The sequence below is a fragment of the Camponotus floridanus genome, unplaced genomic scaffold (assembly GCF_003227725.1).
Source record: "Camponotus floridanus strain SB8 unplaced genomic scaffold, Cflo_v7.5 scaffold43, whole genome shotgun sequence".
Taxonomy (NCBI): domain Eukaryota; kingdom Metazoa; phylum Arthropoda; class Insecta; order Hymenoptera; family Formicidae; genus Camponotus; species Camponotus floridanus.
In genome coordinates this window covers 1,702,469-1,724,277 of record NW_020229581.1, presented here as the reverse complement: position 1 = coordinate 1,724,277, position 21,809 = coordinate 1,702,469, and the positions used below count along the sequence as shown (strand labels likewise).

General features: G+C 29.8%; 1 protein-coding gene across 3 annotated transcripts in view; it reads left to right on the top strand.

Annotated features, from left to right (window-relative positions):
• Window positions 1-21,809, top strand: part of LOC105254188 (extracellular sulfatase SULF-1 homolog) — a 97,184-nt gene that overhangs the window by 36,344 nt on the left and 39,031 nt on the right. For all 3 annotated transcript variants that reach the window (XM_025411753.1, XM_025411751.1, XM_025411752.1), the window contains exons 2-3: window positions 17,432-17,758; window positions 18,407-18,646. In XM_025411753.1, the coding sequence (XP_025267538.1) occupies window positions 17,500-17,758; window positions 18,407-18,646 (499 nt within the window). In that variant the 5' untranslated portion in view covers window positions 17,432-17,499. The remainder of the gene's footprint in view (window positions 1-17,431; window positions 17,759-18,406; window positions 18,647-21,809) is intronic.

The following is a 21,809-nucleotide window of genomic DNA, read 5'->3' as shown; positions in this document are numbered from 1 at the left end:
CTTTTTTCCAATGTTTTTTAGAATTTTATTTCTTACGATTGTTTTCTGGAACTCAGTTTGCTTTATTACACGAATATCAAATTTATTTTACAAAACATTTTGCAAAAATGGTGCGACTTAGAATCAATTTCATCAACTCTTGATGGACCAGTCTCCATGTCGTCACGTCGAGTCAAAGCTCAAACGAACTGATAACTGAGCTATATACGATTCATTAAGAACGACCATACCATAGGCTGTTGCAATCAGGAATGAAAATAGGAGTTTGTTCAATCACAAATATCACGGTGCGATCAAACATCGCCGATAAAATCAATGATTTGTTAACTATTACTTGCTGAGAAGAACGATATATAATAACATAAAATTGAGCGAGGAAATAAAGAAAACGAAAAGATGGAGATAACGCACAATAAATATATTTACAAATTAAAATAAACAGTTTTCTATACTAGATATATTTTCTTCCAACGGATTTAATTTCTCGATCGAGATCTAAAGATAAATTAAACATAAACGAATACGTAAACTATTAGTTTTTATAGATTTCATATGTAATTGTGACGCTCGTAAAATGCAATTTTCTATTAAATTATATCGAATTATTTATCTAAATCTTTTTTTACACATTTACTTTATGATACTTTATGACGTCCTTTATTTATTAAAAAAACGCAGATTAGTACCAACGCATATTTTTTCGTTTGTAATATAAAATTTTTAATGTTAAAAACAAGTTGCTCTTAAAAACAAGTTGCTCTTAAAAACAAGTTGGCATTACCATTTTTAAATCCTGTTTCTATAGATGAATATTATGAGAAATTGTGACCGCAAACCGCTACATTAACTAAAGTGCAAGCTATCGCCGGTGCTGACATGGCATTAATGTTCATGGCGTGTCATTTCCTGTTTGAGATTTTTTAAGACTTCTATCCTTTCTTGGATATACGATTTAATTGACATCAATCGCTTCAACGGTTATAAATGTTTTCCCCGGATTATTACAGTAATAACTACTTCTTTATAGCATCTATAAATTTTATGCAATGGTTACATGACAATTAGACGTCCAAACAACTAATATAAATAAGGCTGTAACCATTACATTTGTAAAAAAAATATCCATATATTTTTATGATACCATGAACAATCATTATTCAATAATGCTTTTATGATTTATAAAGGATTCTAAGAAGCAGTTATACTTTGTCCATCACGAATGCACTTATCGAAATTACATAATTATATAACCAATATTGTGTAATCATGTAAAATATCAGCATTGTCGTCATTTTATAAATCAAGAGATATTTGCGATTCGATAAAAATTTTCTTATTTTAAGTACGCACTTAAAAAAACTGTGACGATTTGAACTTGACACCTGAAATTTTGATATTGTAATTGTCAGCACGTTAGGCACGTGTCTCTCTTGAAATCGTTTGCATTATTATTCTGTACATGATTATTAATTTCCTGTTTGTATCATCATTTTAATTGATAAAAAATGTTATCGAGTTAGATTTATAATATTGAAACTACGCTGAAATTGTGTTATTTCCGCTATCAATATAATGTATGTAGAAAATAAACACACACAAAGATAAACAGAAAATATTTAGAAATTTACTTATTATCATTTTTTTATAGATTTAATCATCGCAATGTTTTTTAAGAATCGAGAGCATATAATTATTGCATACGAATTCACGACAGTTTTATAACTTTGTGCGTATATCTATAAATCAATATTAATATTTCTTTATTAGACATCTTTCTCTTTTTATTAAGTGATATGTGCAGATGAGATTCTTTTTTTCACGTACAAGGGAGAACCTTAATAAAACAAAGAATTTATATATTGTCAAATGGAAATATAGAGAAAAGAAAAAGTATAATAAATAAATAAATATATATTGTATTTATAATTTTCATAATTAGAGCGACAGGAATATCTTAATTAAACGTATTTTACCAAGAGTGAAGGAATTATTATTTTTAAAAATACGATAAAAATACGATGTCATATTGCTATTGTGCAAATAATGGAATTTCAGTTGAAAACATGATATTGAAATTACGAGTCCACGAATCTGCATGCGTTATATGTTTTTATCGAAACGAATTTTGTCTTCGCAGAAATGACGCCTCGAAGATGCGTTAATGGATAACGGTTAAAGCCGCTTGGCTGATGCGCATATTCATACATTAATGTCGACTCAACAATGAAAGAGCGAAGAAGCATTTCGCGATACACGCACACATGCACGCATATACGCAAGCGATTCGAACAGCGTAGCACATCGCGTGGGTTGATAAAGCCACCGCCGCCAAGCAGTCTGGCATTTCTCTTTTCCCTCGTCTCTCGTTCCCTGTCGTTTCCCTACGAAAGTCTCTTCTATCTTTCCACTCTGACTCGTCTGCCGACTCTGTTTTTTCCCGTTTTACGTCAGATACGACGCAACGCTGCACATTCGCGCGTTTACATCTCGTCTTCGTCATTAATTACGCGTGACCGATTATCTATTACCTCAACGCGCCAAGACTCTTATCGAACATCACGTCAAGTTTTCTCCCTCTACATTTTTTTTCCTGCACAATTCCCTTGATGCGATAAAATTGTACCTATGATTGATTTGTATAAATGATTATTATAAGTATTTTGCTGGACTATACATGTATCGACGAGAACAATTCACAAACTTTTACTCTTAATAATGGGGATAATAATAATAATTTATCTTTTATCATTATTCTTTATATAATTTTATTAAGATGCTCTTGACTTATTCAGGTAAACTTACAATCGGTTAAGATTATTTTAAGAATATAAATGCGATATTTTTTACGTGTCGATGTACATATATATTCAATACTCGTATGTCCCGATTAAATCAACTTTTATACACACTTGATATAATTAGATATAAATTTTTTCTCATAAATAAAAATATGACTAAATTCTTACGATTTTCAAATACGAGTACACGATTTGTGTGATACATAAATTAGCAAATAAGTGTAAGTAAGCGAGCGGAAAAGTATCAATTTATAAAATTTGTGCAACTTCGTTATCGAAAGCGATTGTTTCGAAAGTGATCAACTTTTCAAGTAATCTAATCTGAATATCTACGTTGTACTCGGAATTCTTTAATTTATGTTTGCTTCATTTTTTGTTGGGGCCCGGACGTGCAAGACCCCAAGTTCTTCGAAAATTTGAACATAAGTTTTTCAAAAATTCATGTAATATGTCATTAAAGAGTGGAAAGGAAATATAAAATACAATATATCAAATTTAAAGCTAACTCAAATCTAGTTTAAACCTAACTTAAATCTAAACATCAATTTATGCTGATAATTCATTTCTGGTATATTATATAGTGTATCAAATATATTTTCCTTTACGAGAAATAATTCTTATTTTTGACTCCATCTAGTGTATGAAAAGAGATATAACCGAAAACAAACGTAGCTTTTTGTTTCTACGAAATTCTTTCCCATTATTTAATATATAAAGGAATTAAAACAAGATAATTGGAAAAAGAATATTTTATAAAATTTTCATATTTTACGTCAAAATATGAATATGTTAAAATATAGAATAAGAAATAATTCATATATATCATCATTCACTAATAAATTTTATTAACTTACATACAAATAATATACAGATAATATATGATTTGATTACGTGTAAAGAAATTCTGTCAGTCCGTTTATGTTAATATGTGTATATTTCGTTGTAGTTGTGGAGAAAAATGACACAGAAAATTAAATATCATTGAATCTTTTCTTCTATTCCTATCACCCTATCTTCAAAAATATTCATATTCTTAACTAATTGTGTAGTTAATTAGACACGTGGACAGTCTAGAAGGAATTGATGAAATCTACACTTTATATATTAACATAAAAAGTTACGTGACTTTCCAAATCACAGAGTACTTATATGTCAAAGTGTGCGCAATCCATTTGATCGATTAATACGATCGAGTTACGTTTTATTCGTTGAATACGAATAGATCTCGAATAGTACATCAATGTTTTTCTGACATCTCATTAAAATTAAAATTTATGGATATCATATATTATATATATAATGTGATGATAAATTTATCTGTTCATTTCTCAGAACAGCAACTTTTTTTAAATCTATACAACTGATCTAGTCATCTTCGTTTTTGGATTCTACGATCTATGTTTGCTTCATTTTTATGTTGGGGCCCGAACGTGCAAGTCCCCAAGTTCTTCAAAAATTTGAACGTAAGTTCTTCAAAAATTGGAGCAGTATTAAAACGAGTGTATTTAAATCTAACTTAAATCTAGCTTAAACCTAACTTAAATCTAGCTTGAACCTGACTTAAACCTAAACTTAAATTTATGCTGATAATTCATTTCTGGTATATTATATAGGGTATCAAGTATATTTTCGTTTACGAGTAATAATTCTTATTTGACTCCATCTAGTGTACGAAAGAGATATAACCGAAAACAATTTAACACAAGCATTGAATGTGAACTCTATATGTTTTCATACACTAAATGAGGTCGAGTAGGAATTATTTCTTCTAAAAGAAAATAGGTTTGTTACATTATAATACAAGAATGAACTGCATACGGGACGCCAAAGGCATTCAGAGCTTTAAATTATTATTTATATCTGCTTTATTTTCACAGTGGAACTCAAACACGCAAGTTTTCATACATTTTAAAAAAAAGGAAATGATATTAATGATGTTTTATAATTCGTGTTATAATTTGTATATTATAATCAACATCTTAATTAATGCGATAGAGTTATAAATTATGATTAAATTGTCAAAATATATGATAAAATAAAATACTTTGCTAAAGATTATTCCTAAACGTAGCTTTTTGTTTCTACGAAATTCTTTCCCATTATTTAATATATAAAGGAATTAAAATAAGATAATTGGAAAAAGAATATTTTATAAAATTTTCATATTTTCAAAATATGAATATGTTAAAATATAGAATATGAAATAATTCATGTATATCATCATTTACTAATAATAAATTTTATTAACTTACATACAGATAATATATGATTTGATTACGTGTAAAGAAATTCTGTCAGTCCGTTTATGTTAATATGTGTATATTTCGTTGTAGGTGTGGAGGAAAATGACACAGAAAATTAAATATCATTGAATCTCTTCTTCTATTCCTATCACCCTGAAAAAAGCAACTTTTTTGAAATCTATACAACTGATCTAATCGTCTTCGTTTTTGAATTCTACGATTTATGTTTGCTTCATTTTTATGTTGGGGCCCGAATGTGCAAGTCCCCAAGTTCTTCAAAAATTTGAACATAAGTTCTTCAAAAATTATATTGTACTTCAATATTAATACTCATATCATAAAAACTTAAAACTAACTTAAATCTAGCTTAAAGCTAACTTAAATCTAGTTTAAATCTAACTTAAACCTAACTTAAACCTAAACTTAAATTTATGCTGATAATTCATTTCTGATATATTATATAGGGTATCAAGTATATTTTCGTTTACGAGAAATAATTCTTATTTGACTCCATCTAGTGTACGAAAAAAGATATAACCGAAAACAATTTAACACAAGCATTGAATGTGTACTGTATCTCTAAAGATTTGTTTTCAAACACTAAATGAAATCGAGTAGGAATTATTTCTTCTAAAAGAAAATAGGTTTGTTACATTATAATACAAGAATGAACTGTATACAGGACGCCAAAGGCATTCAGAGCTATAAATTTGCTATTATTTATATTTGCATTATTTTCACAGTGGAATTTAAATATTCGAGTTATCATACATTTTCAAAAATTGGAATTGATATTAATAATGCTTTATAATTCGTGTTATAATTTGGATATTATAATCACCAAAATATATTTTTATATAAGAAATATATTTTTATATAAGAAATAATTTGTAACTTTATATAAAAAGAATTCATTTAATTAAGATATATGTATATATATAAAGTCTATTGTGAAAGCTTGTGTACATCTTAATTAATGCGATAGAGTTATAAATCATGATTAAATTGTCAAAATATATTATAGAATAAAATACTTTGCTAAAGATTATTCTTAAACGTAGCTTTTTGTTTCTACGAAATTCTTTCCCATTATTTAATATATAAAGGAATTAAAATAAGATAATTGGAAAAAGAATATTTTATAAAATTTTCATATAATTCACTAAGATATCTAATTTTGCAGTGTCAGTCATTTCTGTAATAGTAAAATTTTACCTGATATATTAGTATGAACAATACTATTTTCACCTGTAAGTGTTAATTTTTATTTTCATAATCATGTATATTACGAATAAAATTTTTACTATTTTCTTCATTAAATCCATTATTTGAAAGATGTATTCTCAGACATTTACGAATGATGCTGATCAAGATGCACTTATATTTTTTACTTCTCTAAGAAGTCTCAGAATTATGAACTCTATGAAATAATCTATCATTGATAACAAAATGTAAATGTAATTGTAATTTGTTTTAGAATGAAAAAGATAATATTTATTTAAATTAATTACTTTATTAATTAATTTTTTTACTTTATTATTTTTTACTTTATTTTTTACTTTTTTTTTACTTTATTAATTAATTTTATTTAAATTAATTACAGATAACGTCTGAATTTTATTAATATTAAATATTATTAAATATTATTAAATATTATTTTAATAAACGCCATCTCATAAATATATCGAGCGCTATTATCACGCGAAATTTCAAAACTTTGGAAATTATCATTCGACTCACGGACGAACGCGCTGCAAAATCATCGAGTCGTTAAACTGACTGATAAAACTGCCACGAGAGATATTTCGGTGTATTCTCTTTTTGTTCTCATCATTTTTGTACCTCGTAATTTCTAACTTATCTTATTCGGGGCCCTTGATGTTCGTTGCAGGAAGTGGGAACGAGGGGTGGAATGCTATTCTTTTCCCCCTTTCCCCATCCTCTTCCTTTTATCACATTCTTCTCGCGAGCAGAGCGCGTTCATTCATTCGTGGTCCTCGAGATCCCATTCGGGATCTAGTGATACGATCTTCATCTCTCTCGTAGCTGTCGAGGCGGGCTGTGCTCTCTCAGGAAGAGATCTTTCCCTCGAAATCTCTCCGATCTCTCGACCGAACAATAACCGCCCACACGTCGTCGCGGCATCGTGTACCCGGTGCTCTCCTCATTCCTCATTTTCACGCTTCGCGGACAGTCGTCCCGGCATGGCTTCGACGCGCCTTTTATCCTCCGCTCTTCATCGTCCGTGACTCTGATCTTATTGTACTGACGAAGGAAAGCTGTTGTCAACGATCTTCAGAAACACAGCCAGCCACAAATTGTGTCGAGAGCAATATCTTGGAAATTAGGATCAACGCTTATCGGCTCTTTGTGTTACTAGTAGAACAATTTGTTGCACTTATAAAGCATTTAATAATGAAACTTAAGTAAATCAAACATGGTATTCACTTAAAATTGGAAAATTAAAAATTTACCGGTAAATTTTTGAAAGCAAATAAAATCTTTCTTTAAGCTCATTATATAAATTCTTTTCTCTGAGTAGTATGAAGTTTAACGTTACAAGTTTGATGTTGCCTAGGCAAATTAATTAAATTTATCAAAGTTAAACTATTTCTTTAGTTAACCGAAAGTTTAAAAAAAAATTAATTAAAAAGATTAAATAAAGATCCTTTGATTTAGAGAATATTCTATATGTATATAGCTTAAAGTTTTTCATTCAAAATTTTATACGTAACATATGAAAATTCTAGTAAGTGTTAATGATTTTTGCATTCTTGTTTCTTATTTGAGGCGCATATCATTTAGCATGAATTGTACAAAATAAACAAAAGATGAAAATTTAATTAATACATGTATACCACATCTGACGGATTTGTATAATTAGTCGACAAAATGTATGTTATCAAAGCGGATGCAGGAAGCAGTCATCACATCATCAATGCACACCATGCAGATATACACATGGATATACAATGCGAGACAGGAAACATTTCTTGCGTTAAATTTGCCCAATCCGGTGTGCTCATTACGAGTGTCAATTGTATCTCTTACAGTTACAATCAAGTTGCAATAAAAATAAGACGCGCTTGATACCTTCTAAATATATTACCATTGAACTAGTGCAAAAAAGTCAAATAAAATATTAATAAATATTATATAAAAAGGAATAAGTATAGAAATAAAAGGAATAAATTTTTAAATATGTAAATATTTTGATAAATTATGTGAATTGTATACAAATTGTATATAATTGCATAAATTAGCATGGAATCATAAACAGAATATTATGATGAATAACTTGATTTTTTGAATAATTTTTCCTTTACACAATAAACATGTAATAACAAGTACAATCGCATTGATTACGTACGAGACTTCTTTTTTTCTTCTATTCTTTTTTTTTAATATTCTGTTTCCATTTCTGCAGAAATTTTTAAAAATTTCTTCAACCGATATTTCGCACATTTATACATATAATTATATATACTATAACGGAAGTTTCTCAGCATCTGTATTTGACAATAAGGAATTGAGGTCTTTTTTGCAAAACTAATTGCGATATTAAGCAGAGATATTAATAACAGAGTTGCGCTACGTTTCTAAAAGCACAAAATACAATTTAAAGACAATGAACAGATGCACCTTAATTGTATAAATAAATTGTACACACGTATATGGTATGTACAGATACTCGCGCATTGCGAAAGGTTTATGTACACGTGTGTGCTCGTTACATTATCTGATTGTGCTAAATTCAGCGCGCATTCGTTCCTACTGTTCTACCCAGGAAGTGACGTCAGATATATCGCGCAGCATATGTAAACCAAACGCACCATCAGAATTTACCACGTGTCAACGCGAGCACAATCATGCTCTTTGTTTATTCCTTTAAAATCATTTACCTCTGAATAGAGTAGAAGCACTAATTGATCTTCGCGATAATTTAATTCGTTCATCAGATTATTCTCGATACCAAGAGACACAAATAATTTTTATGCTTTTGTCTTAATATTGGATCAATAAATCTCGTTCTCGAGAGACTATTATTCACTCGAGAGATTCATCAAAATGAAGAATTAAAGTGTGGGTATCCGATAGAGATATAGATGATAGTATAGAAAAGTAGAACGCTTGCACGCGATGATCGGAACTGGTCATTATGCTATTGGGATGACAACCGCACAGCTGATTGTCAACGGTGAATTTTTTATGCACCTTCTTGACGTAGTAGTGTCAATAATAATCCACATGTCCACATAGACAATCGCATAATCTTCAGAGTATTTTTTCAAGAAATTCATGACTTAAAAGGGAAAATAGAAAGAAAAAAGGAAAATAAAACGTGATAAAGAATAAAGGAAAAGAGCTACACGAATCGTAAATTTTTATTTTTGACACATACTATCACATGTTAATATCAAAATTACAACACTGAGGAAAAAATTATCTTGAAATAAAAAAATTTTAGTTAACTCAAGAAAGCTATTTATTCGGTGGGTACTAATCACGTATTCACGTATGTATTCAAAACGTCTGTTTGCTTAAGTTAAGTATTTATTTACATATGTTTAAAAAATATGTATGCTTAAAAAAATATAATTTTTAATTAAATATTTTTATATTTTAATTTTACAAAATATTTATTAAAATGCATTTTTTATTCCCAAAAATTTAAAATTTTTTAATTTAAAAAAAATAATATATTTAATTTAATAAATAATAGTATATATTTTACGAAAACAGTATTAAAATATAAAAAATATATAAATGAAAATAATGTACTTAATATAAAACATGCATATTTAATTACAATTAAATGCTTTTGCTTAAATGAAATAAACAATTCCTTCCATTTAAAGCAAAAGTTTCAAGAAAACAAATTTATTTGATTTGAAAGAATTTTTCCTTCAGTGTACATAATTAATAGAAATAAAAGATGAAATAATCGAGGGAGATAGAAAGGCGAGAAAGAAAGAAGAATCTCTTAAGATATAATATACTATGCAGGGAATTAAACGCCAGTATTATTGCTGCGTTTAATGTCGTATTAATCAATTGATCTGTCTGGTCGTTATCGATTCAAGAGTCGACGCTGAGTGTCCAAGAGGGGAGCGTGATCATCCGATGACGAAGTCATTGTGAGAAAAATCGCAGCTCTCAGCTGCACGTGCGTGCACGCAATAATCGCGCGCGTTCACCGACTTGTTATTTGCACGGCCGACGATCATCCAACTCGCATGTCTCGATATCACAGACTACGGAGATACTCGCAGCCTATCATCATCAATCGAAGATCTTAAGAGATGAAAGCCTCGTATCAACGGATTGCCAGCAAAGGGAATCTGCATTAATGTAGATAATGTACAAGGGAGCGATTATTTAAACAAAAATTTAAAAAATAGAAAGTTTAAGATTTAAAAACTGAAGCAATTTCCGTGAACTAGAAAAAAAATTAAGATGTAGCATTAAAAATAAGGAAATCGATCACTAAGTCATCGATGCATTCTCCCTTGTGCATATGGCATATCTAGCTTTATTTGTAATTTTAGAGAAAGAAAGTTCTCATTAGATATTATTTATAAATATTTTTAAATTTATTATTTATAAATATAATTAATACGATATATCCGTTTTACACATGTTTGGCATATGTTATTTTTATCATTGATGAGCAAAATTTGATTATAAAAAATTTTCCTGATTCTGAAATGTTACGGAAACATTATTTCAATTCCTGAAAGCTATCAATCTTCTCTAGTTTTCGATAGATCGAAAAAAAAATTTTTTACGCTACCCACATCCTTCACACGATTTAAGTAAGCGTTCGTTTCCTCGAAGCATTCGACCTACACTCGACCAAGTAAACGCGTTGCGTTACAGATTAACACGCAAAATACGCACATGTAACATCCGTTTAATTTGCAACCCACTCGATCGTAAATATATATGGCGTACAAGCTCGAACAGCCATGATCCGAAGTAATTTTCGATATATCTTAAATGAATTATGTCGACAAAGAAAATGGATAAGGTGGGCAATTACGAAGCGAAGATTAATTGAATTTAAATATACTCTCGAATTCTTTTTCTGTCAAACAGTTTGAAATATTATTGAGGCAAGCATGTCTCAAATGTACATACAATAGTCAATCTTATTTTCATATTTTCCATGCCTGAAATCGAAACAATTGGAAGAATGATTATCTTATATTTTTGAAAGGATATTTATATACATTATCATTGTTATTAAAAGTATAGGTTTGTGAATTGTCGATAAATATATAACTCCGTCACAAAATGCTTACAATAATGCAAATTGTTCCTTTCGAATTTTATTAAAATATTAATATATACTACTGCAATTTATAAATTTACACATATGTACAAACATGTAGATTAGTTTCGGAGATAAAATATAAAAGATAAAATATCGGAGTTAAAGCTAAAATCATGAATTTAAAATTAAGCGTTATTGTTTCTGATGATCAATTTTCAGTATATTCTTATATCTGTTATTCTTATATCTGTTATATATTTACTCGACGTACAAAAACGCATGTGTTATCAGTTAGCGAAAATTAATATGGAATTACACAAGTCGCGACGAATAGTCTACATACGAGTGAATGATATCGCTTTGACATTTGATTTTTACAGCTATCTGTTGTTTACATCACACATATGCAAATACGTAGCTATTAATATACTTCATCTTATTTGGTAATCAGTATTCAGTTCAGTTATAAGCATTCTTTTGTTCTATACAAGTTGGTTTTAAACTTAATTTAATTTGATCTAGTCATCTTCGTTTATTAGCTCTACAATTTATGTTTGTTACATTTTTGTGTTGAGGCCCGAACGTGCAAGTCCCCAAGTTCTTCAAAAATTTGAACATAAGTTCTTCAAAAATTTTGTTCTTCAATATTTATTCAGGCAATATTAGGCTTAAAACTAACTTAAATCTAGTTTAAACCTAACTTAAATCTAACTTAAATCTAAATGAAACTTAAATGTATATTGATAATTCATTTCTGGCATAATATATAGTGTATCAAGTATATTTTCGTTTACGAGAAACAATTTCTATCTGACCCCATCTAGTGTACGAAAACAATATCTTTAGAGGTACAGATATTCAAAGTTCGTATTATTCTGTTTTCGGTCATATTATATTCATATGATGATATCTAATAATAATGATATCTAAAAGAAATTTTGTAAGCGAAAAATTTTACAATTTTGTATTGCTTAAACATGAATATGTTTTTTTGTAAATATGTATTTTGCTCATTTTTAATATATGCATATATAATTTCGCATACCCAAAATATCTAAAATTATTTTGTAAAGACGAGGCAAAAATTATTTTACAAAAATTGCTCGATTATTTCTTACTTGAAAAACTGTATGAAGTTGGATAATGATCAATGTAAAATTTATCAATGTTACATAATTATATTTCTGATTATTATTTGTTATAAAAGATTATAAACTTCATTTCTTTCATTTTCATTCACATATTATATACGAAGCGAGCAATGCTGAGACTGTGTTCTCTCGGGCTACGCTCGATTACAAAATTTTATTCCAGTTTTTTCAAGTCTACTCAAATAATCTAATCATCTTCGTTTATGCTTAAAGTTCTATAATTTATGTTTGTTTTATTTTCGTGGTGAAGTCCGGACATGCAAGTCCCCACTTTCCAAAAATTTGTTATCGTGTATGAATCTCTAGACCAACTAGCTAAGAAAAATATTTTCAAGATGATAACTCGTGTCTTATAATCTATCAAACAGACTTTTTTCGTTTTTCGTTTACGAGAAATAATTCTTACTTGACTTCATGTAGCATATGAAAAGAGTTATGATTTAATACAAGCATTGAGAAAGAGAACTCTATATATATTGTTTTCATACATTAGATGAGATCAAACAGATTATTTCTTGTAAACGAAAATATGTTTGTTACATTATAATACAGAAACGAATTGCATCAGTAGATTTAATATATTTAGTTTTAGTAATTTTAATTAATTATATAAGTTGAAGCATATTAATTTAGTTGAACAATATGCGAAGTATTTACAAATTTTTGAAAATATACATAGATTTCAATGCTTGGATCCCTATGACACGTGAATCAAATATTAATTAGAATTATGTAGAATTCTGAACACGAACGAAGTTGACTAGATCAAAAGTAGATTTCGATATCTTATTTTTCAGGCAATCGCTTTTGACGATTAATTGAATAAAATATTGAATAAAACTTAAGGACCGATACTTTTTTTTTCGTTCACTTATGCATTTATTAATCGCAATATATTTGTGTTGCCGAATAACAATGTATTTATGTAGGAAATGCTTGATAAAACAGACTTTATACAGCTGTTGGGAACTACACGTAAAAGCGTGATATGTAAAATCAACGATTAATGAACATCCTGCAACTAAATTACACGTTACATTACTTTCGATTTGCACATATACCGCAAACGATGTATGCAAATATGTTAAAAACATTATTCGAGAGAATAATTATTTTATACTTGAAATTTTCAAAAACATAGAATATAAAAATCGAAAAGTTGAAAGAACATTAAGACTTAAAATCACATAATCTATATAAGTACTCTAATATTAAATGTTATATAACTACAGAAAAATTTTATCAGTTTTAAAAAAATATATCACATATTTATTTCTTACAAAATTAAAAGGTACACACAAATGTATGTAAGATGTTCACTATTTCTTTATAAAAATAAATGATTTAAAAATATATATAAATGTTATATATTAATATCTAATATAAATCTTATATAAGAATATAAATTTTATATTCTTATTTTATATATGAGAGAGCAAAATAATCTCGCAAACATTTATATAAGTTAATTTATAATCTCGCAAACATTTATATGTTATTTATATAAATTAAATCTTATATAAATGTTTGCGAGATTATTTTGCTTTCATATATAAAATAAGAAAAACTGATTGAATCGATAATTTTATTTCTTGCCTCGTCATCACCTCAAAACATCAAGATAATATTTCAGAGTTCTACGTTATTTATATTTGTTTTCATGAGAAGCCCAGGCATGCGAGTCGCCACACATTTTCAAAGATTGGAATTGAAATTAACATATCTTATAATTCGTACTTTATAATCAGCAAAATATATTTTTTTATATTGATGAGAAATAATTTATTTGCTCTATGCATAATATGCAGATAATAATTTATCTTTTATCTAGTATTCTTTTTGGTGTAATTCAAATGACATTTCTCTCAATACTGGAATACAAAATTTATTTGTGCGAAGGCGCTTGAAATTTTTATCAGTTATATAACATCCGTTACACTCCATTTACATTTACATTCGTTTCGGAATAAATTATTTTAATCTTTCTGATGAAGTAACGCAGGAAATCGTTTTGGAAGATCTAACATAGCAGAAATTGTAACGTGGGCACATCATTAATATATTAAAATCGGGTTTGTCACAACTTAGAAAAGCGATTAATCTATCGTGACGTATATATAAGCACATGGAAATATGAGATAGATTTAATATAGTGTTTCTTCATACACGATGTAAGAGCGATTATTTGGATCATTGTTTGTTTAAAAAATTTTTAAACTGAATGTCGTTATTAATCGTTATTATAACATGCTATTTTAATGTAAATAAATATTGGGAACATTATTATATTCATTATATGAAAAATAAAAATATTGGTAGAATAATTTTATTTTAAACAATAAAATAATGAAATAAAAAAAATAATTTGATGTTAACAAATTTTTTAATATAGAACTCTCTATTATAAACATTTTTTATATATATATTTATTTTTAATTACTTCTAAATAGGATTATTTTGAGAAGAAATAACATTATTTAAGAAGTGATGATCTATGTAGGATCTTTAGATTGTTAAATCTTATGAGTCATTTTTTATAAGATTTTAAAATAATTTCATGATGCAGCCTCTTTTGTCTTCCTAAACAATTTGTCCGAACAGAAGGAATCGCATTAATAATATCTCGAAAGTTTTGAAAAATAGAAATATATAGAATATGAGAAGTGAAATTGGAAAAATTTTAAATTGTATTGCACGAAAAAACGTATATGCGAGAAATAAGAGAATGTACGAAGAATATGACGTCGAAAGCGCTGCGATTTTCGTGAATAATATTCCTTCCTAGCATCCTCTCGAATCGTGGGAACACTTCTTCCAGCACCGTACATTTACTTGCCGTGCAACCGTCCGCGTCCATATTTGACTGTCTGCGAGAACACGCTCTAACATTCTTCCATCTGTTCAATCCGATCAGGCGTCGGGAATCTCTCCTCGTTCGATTTTCTCTTTTAGCTTCTACATATATGTTTCAAAATACTACGCTGCTCAGGTTTTCTTATGCGTCTCACGTGCAATCGATAAACGTTGTTAGGAACTTCTCTCATCACTGATAATAAAAAAATCCATAGTAAACTTCATCATAGTACTGTTTGTGAAATCTTTTCATCGATATTCTAGCCACGAGAAACCAACGGGAAATTTAATCATAAAAATAGTTAGTGTTCCGAGAAAGATAAATTAATGGACATAATGTAGGAGCTCTTGCATAATTAGTAATAAATATATAATAAGTTAAATTTTATTATAAGTAGTTTTGATTTATATTTATCAAATAAAAATAAAAATTGATGATATCGTGTAATTTGAATTCTAAACATACAATTAATCTTTAAATTACATTTGTAGAAAAAAAGTAGATTTTAATAAAATTTATCAAGCACATCCGTTGAAGAGTATAGCTTTATAAAATTCATAATTAAGGAAAAATGGACTTAATTGCATTATTAAAAATTTAAATAAAAATTCTTAAATATAAGATAAAATATAAGAATTTAGAAGAGACGAGAAATATACTGTCAACATTATGGAATAATAATTTAGACATATTTGTTAAATATTAATTAAATAAGTACGCATAATTTTACATAATTCCTGTCTTAATAATATACATATATTTAAATCAATAAAATTAATTTACATTTGCGCGATTATTTATCGCTCTTCTTTTATAGAGAATTCTCCGTAAGATTTCTGTGTATAACATGATGGAGTCAGTTATGGAACATGGGTCATGCGATTATAATCCTGTTCTTCGTTTCCATGGTTTATTAGGTCACGTAATTCTTTTTTGCACCTCTCATCTCTCATCTTTCATTCCTAAGCGGCGGGACGTGTTCCGAGTATGGTGTATCTGCTATTTAGTTAATATGATCACGTCCGGTCTCGGTTAAAGCCTTTGATGAGTATAACGTATCATCTGCGGTTAGTCACTAATCAAGAATCGCCAATAATGCGATCTGTTAATTGTTTTGCACGTACAGCGATCACGATGCGGATACATTTAGGTACGCATTATTAGAGATAATTATTACCCGCGTGCAGACCGCTCGTGGGCATTAAGGGATTACATGATAAATCTATTTCGATTTCGCAAGAATTTAATTCGCGATGCGCTTCGCATATTGACACAATTCCGTATAATCGCGAGATACTTGAATCGAGAATTATTTATATCCGTCTCACGATACCTATATTATGTTATATATTTTAGATATATTGTGTTAGATATTTAATTGTTTTTCATATATTAATAAGAATATATAATATATTTTAAAAAATATATCTGAAAGTAAAAATTTCTCGAATGTATTTCTTCGAAATAAATTTTTTTGGAGTCTGATTCTCGAAATGATTTGTTTTTAAATATATTGTATACGTTTAAGTTTTTATAATATAATACAGCTATCAGTACAAAATAATTAACATAAAATAAAACATTGACAATATTTACAAAGGTTTATAAATAATTGATAAAATGCTCATTTATCATTTATGAAATGAAATTCCTTATCGTACAGTTCTGAATATATCTAAGGGCATTTGATATAATTTTAACTCCGTTTTAAAATTAATCCAAAAATATAAATTATTGCATAATTTAAATCATTCTATATAATCTATATAATAACTTTTACTTTTATTAAAAGAATTACACACATCAATATTGCTTTTTACTTTTACGAGTTAATAAAGAACGTCTACAACTTGAGTATAAAATGTATCTCACGAATCAATTAGGTGCGATATATGAAGTGATAAAAAGCGCTGTTGAAATGACTTCTATGACAGCCAATTTTCTTTTCCACGTACAATTGCCTCGTCATCTGGTTTCTCTCGAACCTGAAGAGGTATGTTCTAAGTACGAGGAAAAGATTCCTTATTTTTCTTGTCCCATCACGATCCAATTACCGTCAGATGCACGCGTCCATTAACGCGTGTTTCGTTTCTTTTTTTCTGTTCCAGCCACAATCATGGTATGACACACTGGATTGAGGTAGCCAGCCTATAAACGCCGATTATCAGCCACCGCCATGAGCAAGCTATTTCAATTTCTGCTTCTCCTCCTGCTGTTGGGTGTCAATGCCAGACGAACCGATGGAGAGAGACCTGTGGATGACGCATACGATGGCCAGCAGCAGCGTCGTGGTTCCGTTCACAAGTCGAATTACAATGGCAACAATAACCATCACAATCATCAATCGAATTCGCCATATTTGCCGTATCAGCAGCCCAGAGAAAGGAAGCCCAATATCGTGTTGATTTTGACGGACGATCAAGATGTCGAATTGGGTTCGTAGCAACAGTTTATATGTTAAACATATGCAACGTCGAATTATTTATTACGCTGTCAAATTACTGATATAAATGCCTATTACATGGGGAACATAACGAGTTACTTTGTACGGTCTGCTGGTGCCTTATCTCATTGTTACTGATATTTATAAGATTCTCAAATATCGTCGTATGTATTCGAAGAAAATCTAGTATATCATTTCAATGTATAATATTGCATCTGTGGACATGTGTTTATTTTGATTATAATCCGTCGTTTAATAGGAATAAAACGCACAATCTTTGAATAATATTCATAATATTTTCACTCGTTTTTCATTGCGTTTAAACTTTCTTAACAAAATTTTAATTAGTTACTTATTCTCCTCTTTTTATTAGTTACTTATTATTATAATTACTTATAATTAGTTACTTATTCTCCTCTTTTTTTTAATTTTTGAACAATTAATATCTAAAAACTTTAAAACTAAAATCATTAGTTTTAATTTAAGTAGAAAGATTAAACGTAATGAGTGAAAATATTATGGATATTATTCAAAGATTGTGCGTTTTATTACTAAAATATTAACTAAAAATCTTTAGTTTTAATTTTTTTAGATATTAATTGTTCAAAAATTAATGAAAATGATTGTTTCGATTTTTCAGGTTCGCTGAACTTTATGCCGCGGACCCTCAGGCGAATAAGGGATGAGGGCGCCGAGTTAAGACACGCATACGTGACCACTCCTATGTGTTGTCCGAGTAGGAGCTCTTTGCTGACCGGTCGTTACGTTCACAATCACGAGGTCTTTACGAACAACGACAACTGCAGCAGTCCCCAGTGGCAACGAGATCACGAGCCTCACTCCTTCGCTGCTTACTTAAGCAATGCCGGATATCGAACAGGTAAGAAATCGCTATCACTAGTCTATAAGTCTAATTAATAAGTCATTCGTAATGTTTTGTAAATTTTTAATTCTGCGAAGATTGTATTGTTTTACAAGATGCTTAATAATTGGAAGCACAAAGAGCCTCATGTTTTATCGCCTAAAATTTTTATAAATTAATAGAAAAATCAAATTTAATAGAAATTAAATAATAGAAATCAAATTTTTTCTAACAGAAATTTGAAAATATATATATTATAGCGTTTTCTTAATTTTCAATTTTCAATGTTTATATTATCAAATTTTTGTCTATACAATATTTTTACGTTGATGCAATAAAATGAAAATAAAAAATATTAAAATTTAAGTAATATTTTGCGTTGCAAAACTACAAAAATTAGGAGCATGTTATAAAAATTAAAAAATAAATTCTTAATAAAGCTACTTATTGTCAATGCTTATAATCATTACTGGCGCAGTATACGAAGAGAATAGACTCTTTTATCGTCCACGGCATTGTAACTTGCGCATAACTCGACCTTTGGACGCATAAATGCAATCAAGACAATCGAGACGCGTTCAATTGAAGTGAGGTTTCTATTTACCTCCCTACTAGAGCACAATGCTGCATTATGCGTAATTGGAGTCAAGTATGGTCCCTGATAAATCGCTCGTTATATAAGCCAGCACGAGTCCGTTTAAGCTGGGATTTGCAATCAGTATAGGTCGAAACCTCGCTCACCTTGTTTTTCAACTGCCCTTACATCGCGTAAATCAACGCGCTCGTAAGAGCAACTTCCACGATACTTTGTGCGTATCGTTAAATGAGGCCAGATCGGCATTTTTTATTCACACAAGGAACGCATGTGCGTTGCCGCGAGTGCATTCTTACAATTAAAATCTCAATTAATTTATCCTCTGTTCTCTTCTCTTTCTTTTCATTCTTCATTTTTCATTCTTGTCGTATTTATCTTACATAACTGTTCATTGTTTATATTTCAAGGAATTCACCGTAGAGTTAAATAAATGTATTTATTTCTTATTTATCTCGATATTTCATCACCGACGAGCCTCGAGATTTTCATTCTCGAACCCGCGCGCGGCGTCGATCGTGCACGAGATGCATACAGTTTCGGTCGCATCGCAGGACGAATATGGCAGTGCATTCCCGCGGAATTCTCCGGGCTTCGATCTTGCCAAGCGAGTTCGTCCCGTCGTCCAACTGCGATTGTTCGGCTCCTCTCTGTTACAAGGCTCGTTCTCTTCCACGGCCTTCCGACAAAATCTTGACGGTTCGCAGAAGCGGAGAAACGCTCTTCTCTCCGTGAGCAACCAAAAACGGTTGTAGCATCGCACCTGCGTCTCGATACGATCGATTCGCCAACGGCAATAACTCAAAATCCAGAGACGTTCGATTCAACCCGTTCGAATTGTGTAGCGTGGCCTGCGTTTATTTGCATTGTCTGACTATCGTAAAATATATATCGTATCTATTTGGAACCGAGTTGTGTCTATAAATTCGCGATCACGATGTAATATATCGTCAAAATGAAATTAACGAATTTACAATTATATTCATTATAAATTTTATAATTATTTGCAAAGTTATTTCTATAATTATTATTATAAAAATTTACAAATTAATAAATTAAAAATTTATTTTCTTCGAACGAGAGTGCAAGCGTCTGCACTTTATGTAAGATGCTTGTTGTTTGATTTCACCGAGTACCTGAGTAGGGAGAGCAAGACTTCAATCGTCCGCTTGTGAGCCTAAAAGTTAGTTATGCCGGATCATGACCTGCGCGATATGATGTCACTTATGCTGGATCATGTCCGACGATAAGAAGTTATGAACCACAAAATTCATCACGCTCGTGATTGCGATTTACAAGATAACCGGTGATACTAATGTACCATAATAATGGCAGACATCGATACACGCAAAAATATTTCGTTGTATTTACCTCGAGTCGCACAATCATAATAGGCCTCCCACGATATGTATATCGCGACTTTAGAACGTTATGTCGCATTTTACCGACGATTTCTCTTTTTGCTAAAAGTACATAAAACACGTTGATGCGTCTGCGACATCGGAAACTCTTAATACAATGTAGGACAACGCATTTTCTTTTTTTCACAAGCTTACATAAGAAGAAACGTGCATCTTTCTCGACAAATTCAGAAAGAACTATTAGGAACGATTCGTAAATAATAAAATCCAGGATTTATTATTAATCGTTAAGTTTCGGAAATTTTTGTTAACTTCAACTGTAGTTAAATTGTCTGTTTATAAATTTTGTTTTTGAAGAAGAATAGAACATTAGTTAGATTTTAGTAAAAAATAATTCGATATCGATGAAATGATATCTCTGAAGGGAAAATATGCAAAAAATATTATCTTTGATAAAGCTCACAAGGAAACAAAAATTATCATGTCGACGATTGTGGTGCCGATGGAACCGCTCATTCGCCAATATTAGATCTTATGCAAGTTGTCTTTTCTGCTGGAGCACTTCTTTTTGTTCGTCGGTATCTTCCCTCTCATTACATTCACGCTTTGGTACGCGACACGTCTGTTCGCGACCATATTCGCGAAGGCAGGACGTTGCTCCCTGAAAGTTCGGTCATACCCTTGCTCGTCCGTCGAGACCCTCGTCTACATCCGGCACGAGATTGGCGACCTTCCAAAATTTGCGCGCGGATGCATGCACGTAACACACATGATAGTTCATGTTCTTCCACTTCCGTGAAAATTGTAGTTATGTGGTTTAAATAAGGCCCTGAATTTTTGAATCATTTAACTCGAGATCGAAACACGGTTAATTCGACGCATAATTCGATTCATTTTCATCGCGAGATTATTTTGTTTTAATACTTTCAAACACAGAGAAGAAAAATCAGTCGATGTAAGATCTGTCGACTTTATTGCTACCATAGGACATCAAAGGCATTCAGAGCTTTAAATTATTATTTACATTTGTTTCATTTTCAGTGGAATTCAAATATGCGAGTTTTCATACATTTTCAAAAATTAGAATTGATATTAATGATGTTTTATAATTCGTGTTATAATTTGTATACTATAATCAGTAAAAAATATCTTTATATAACAAATAATTTATAACTCTATCTAGTATATAAAAAGAATTTATTTAATTAAGATATATGTACAACATATA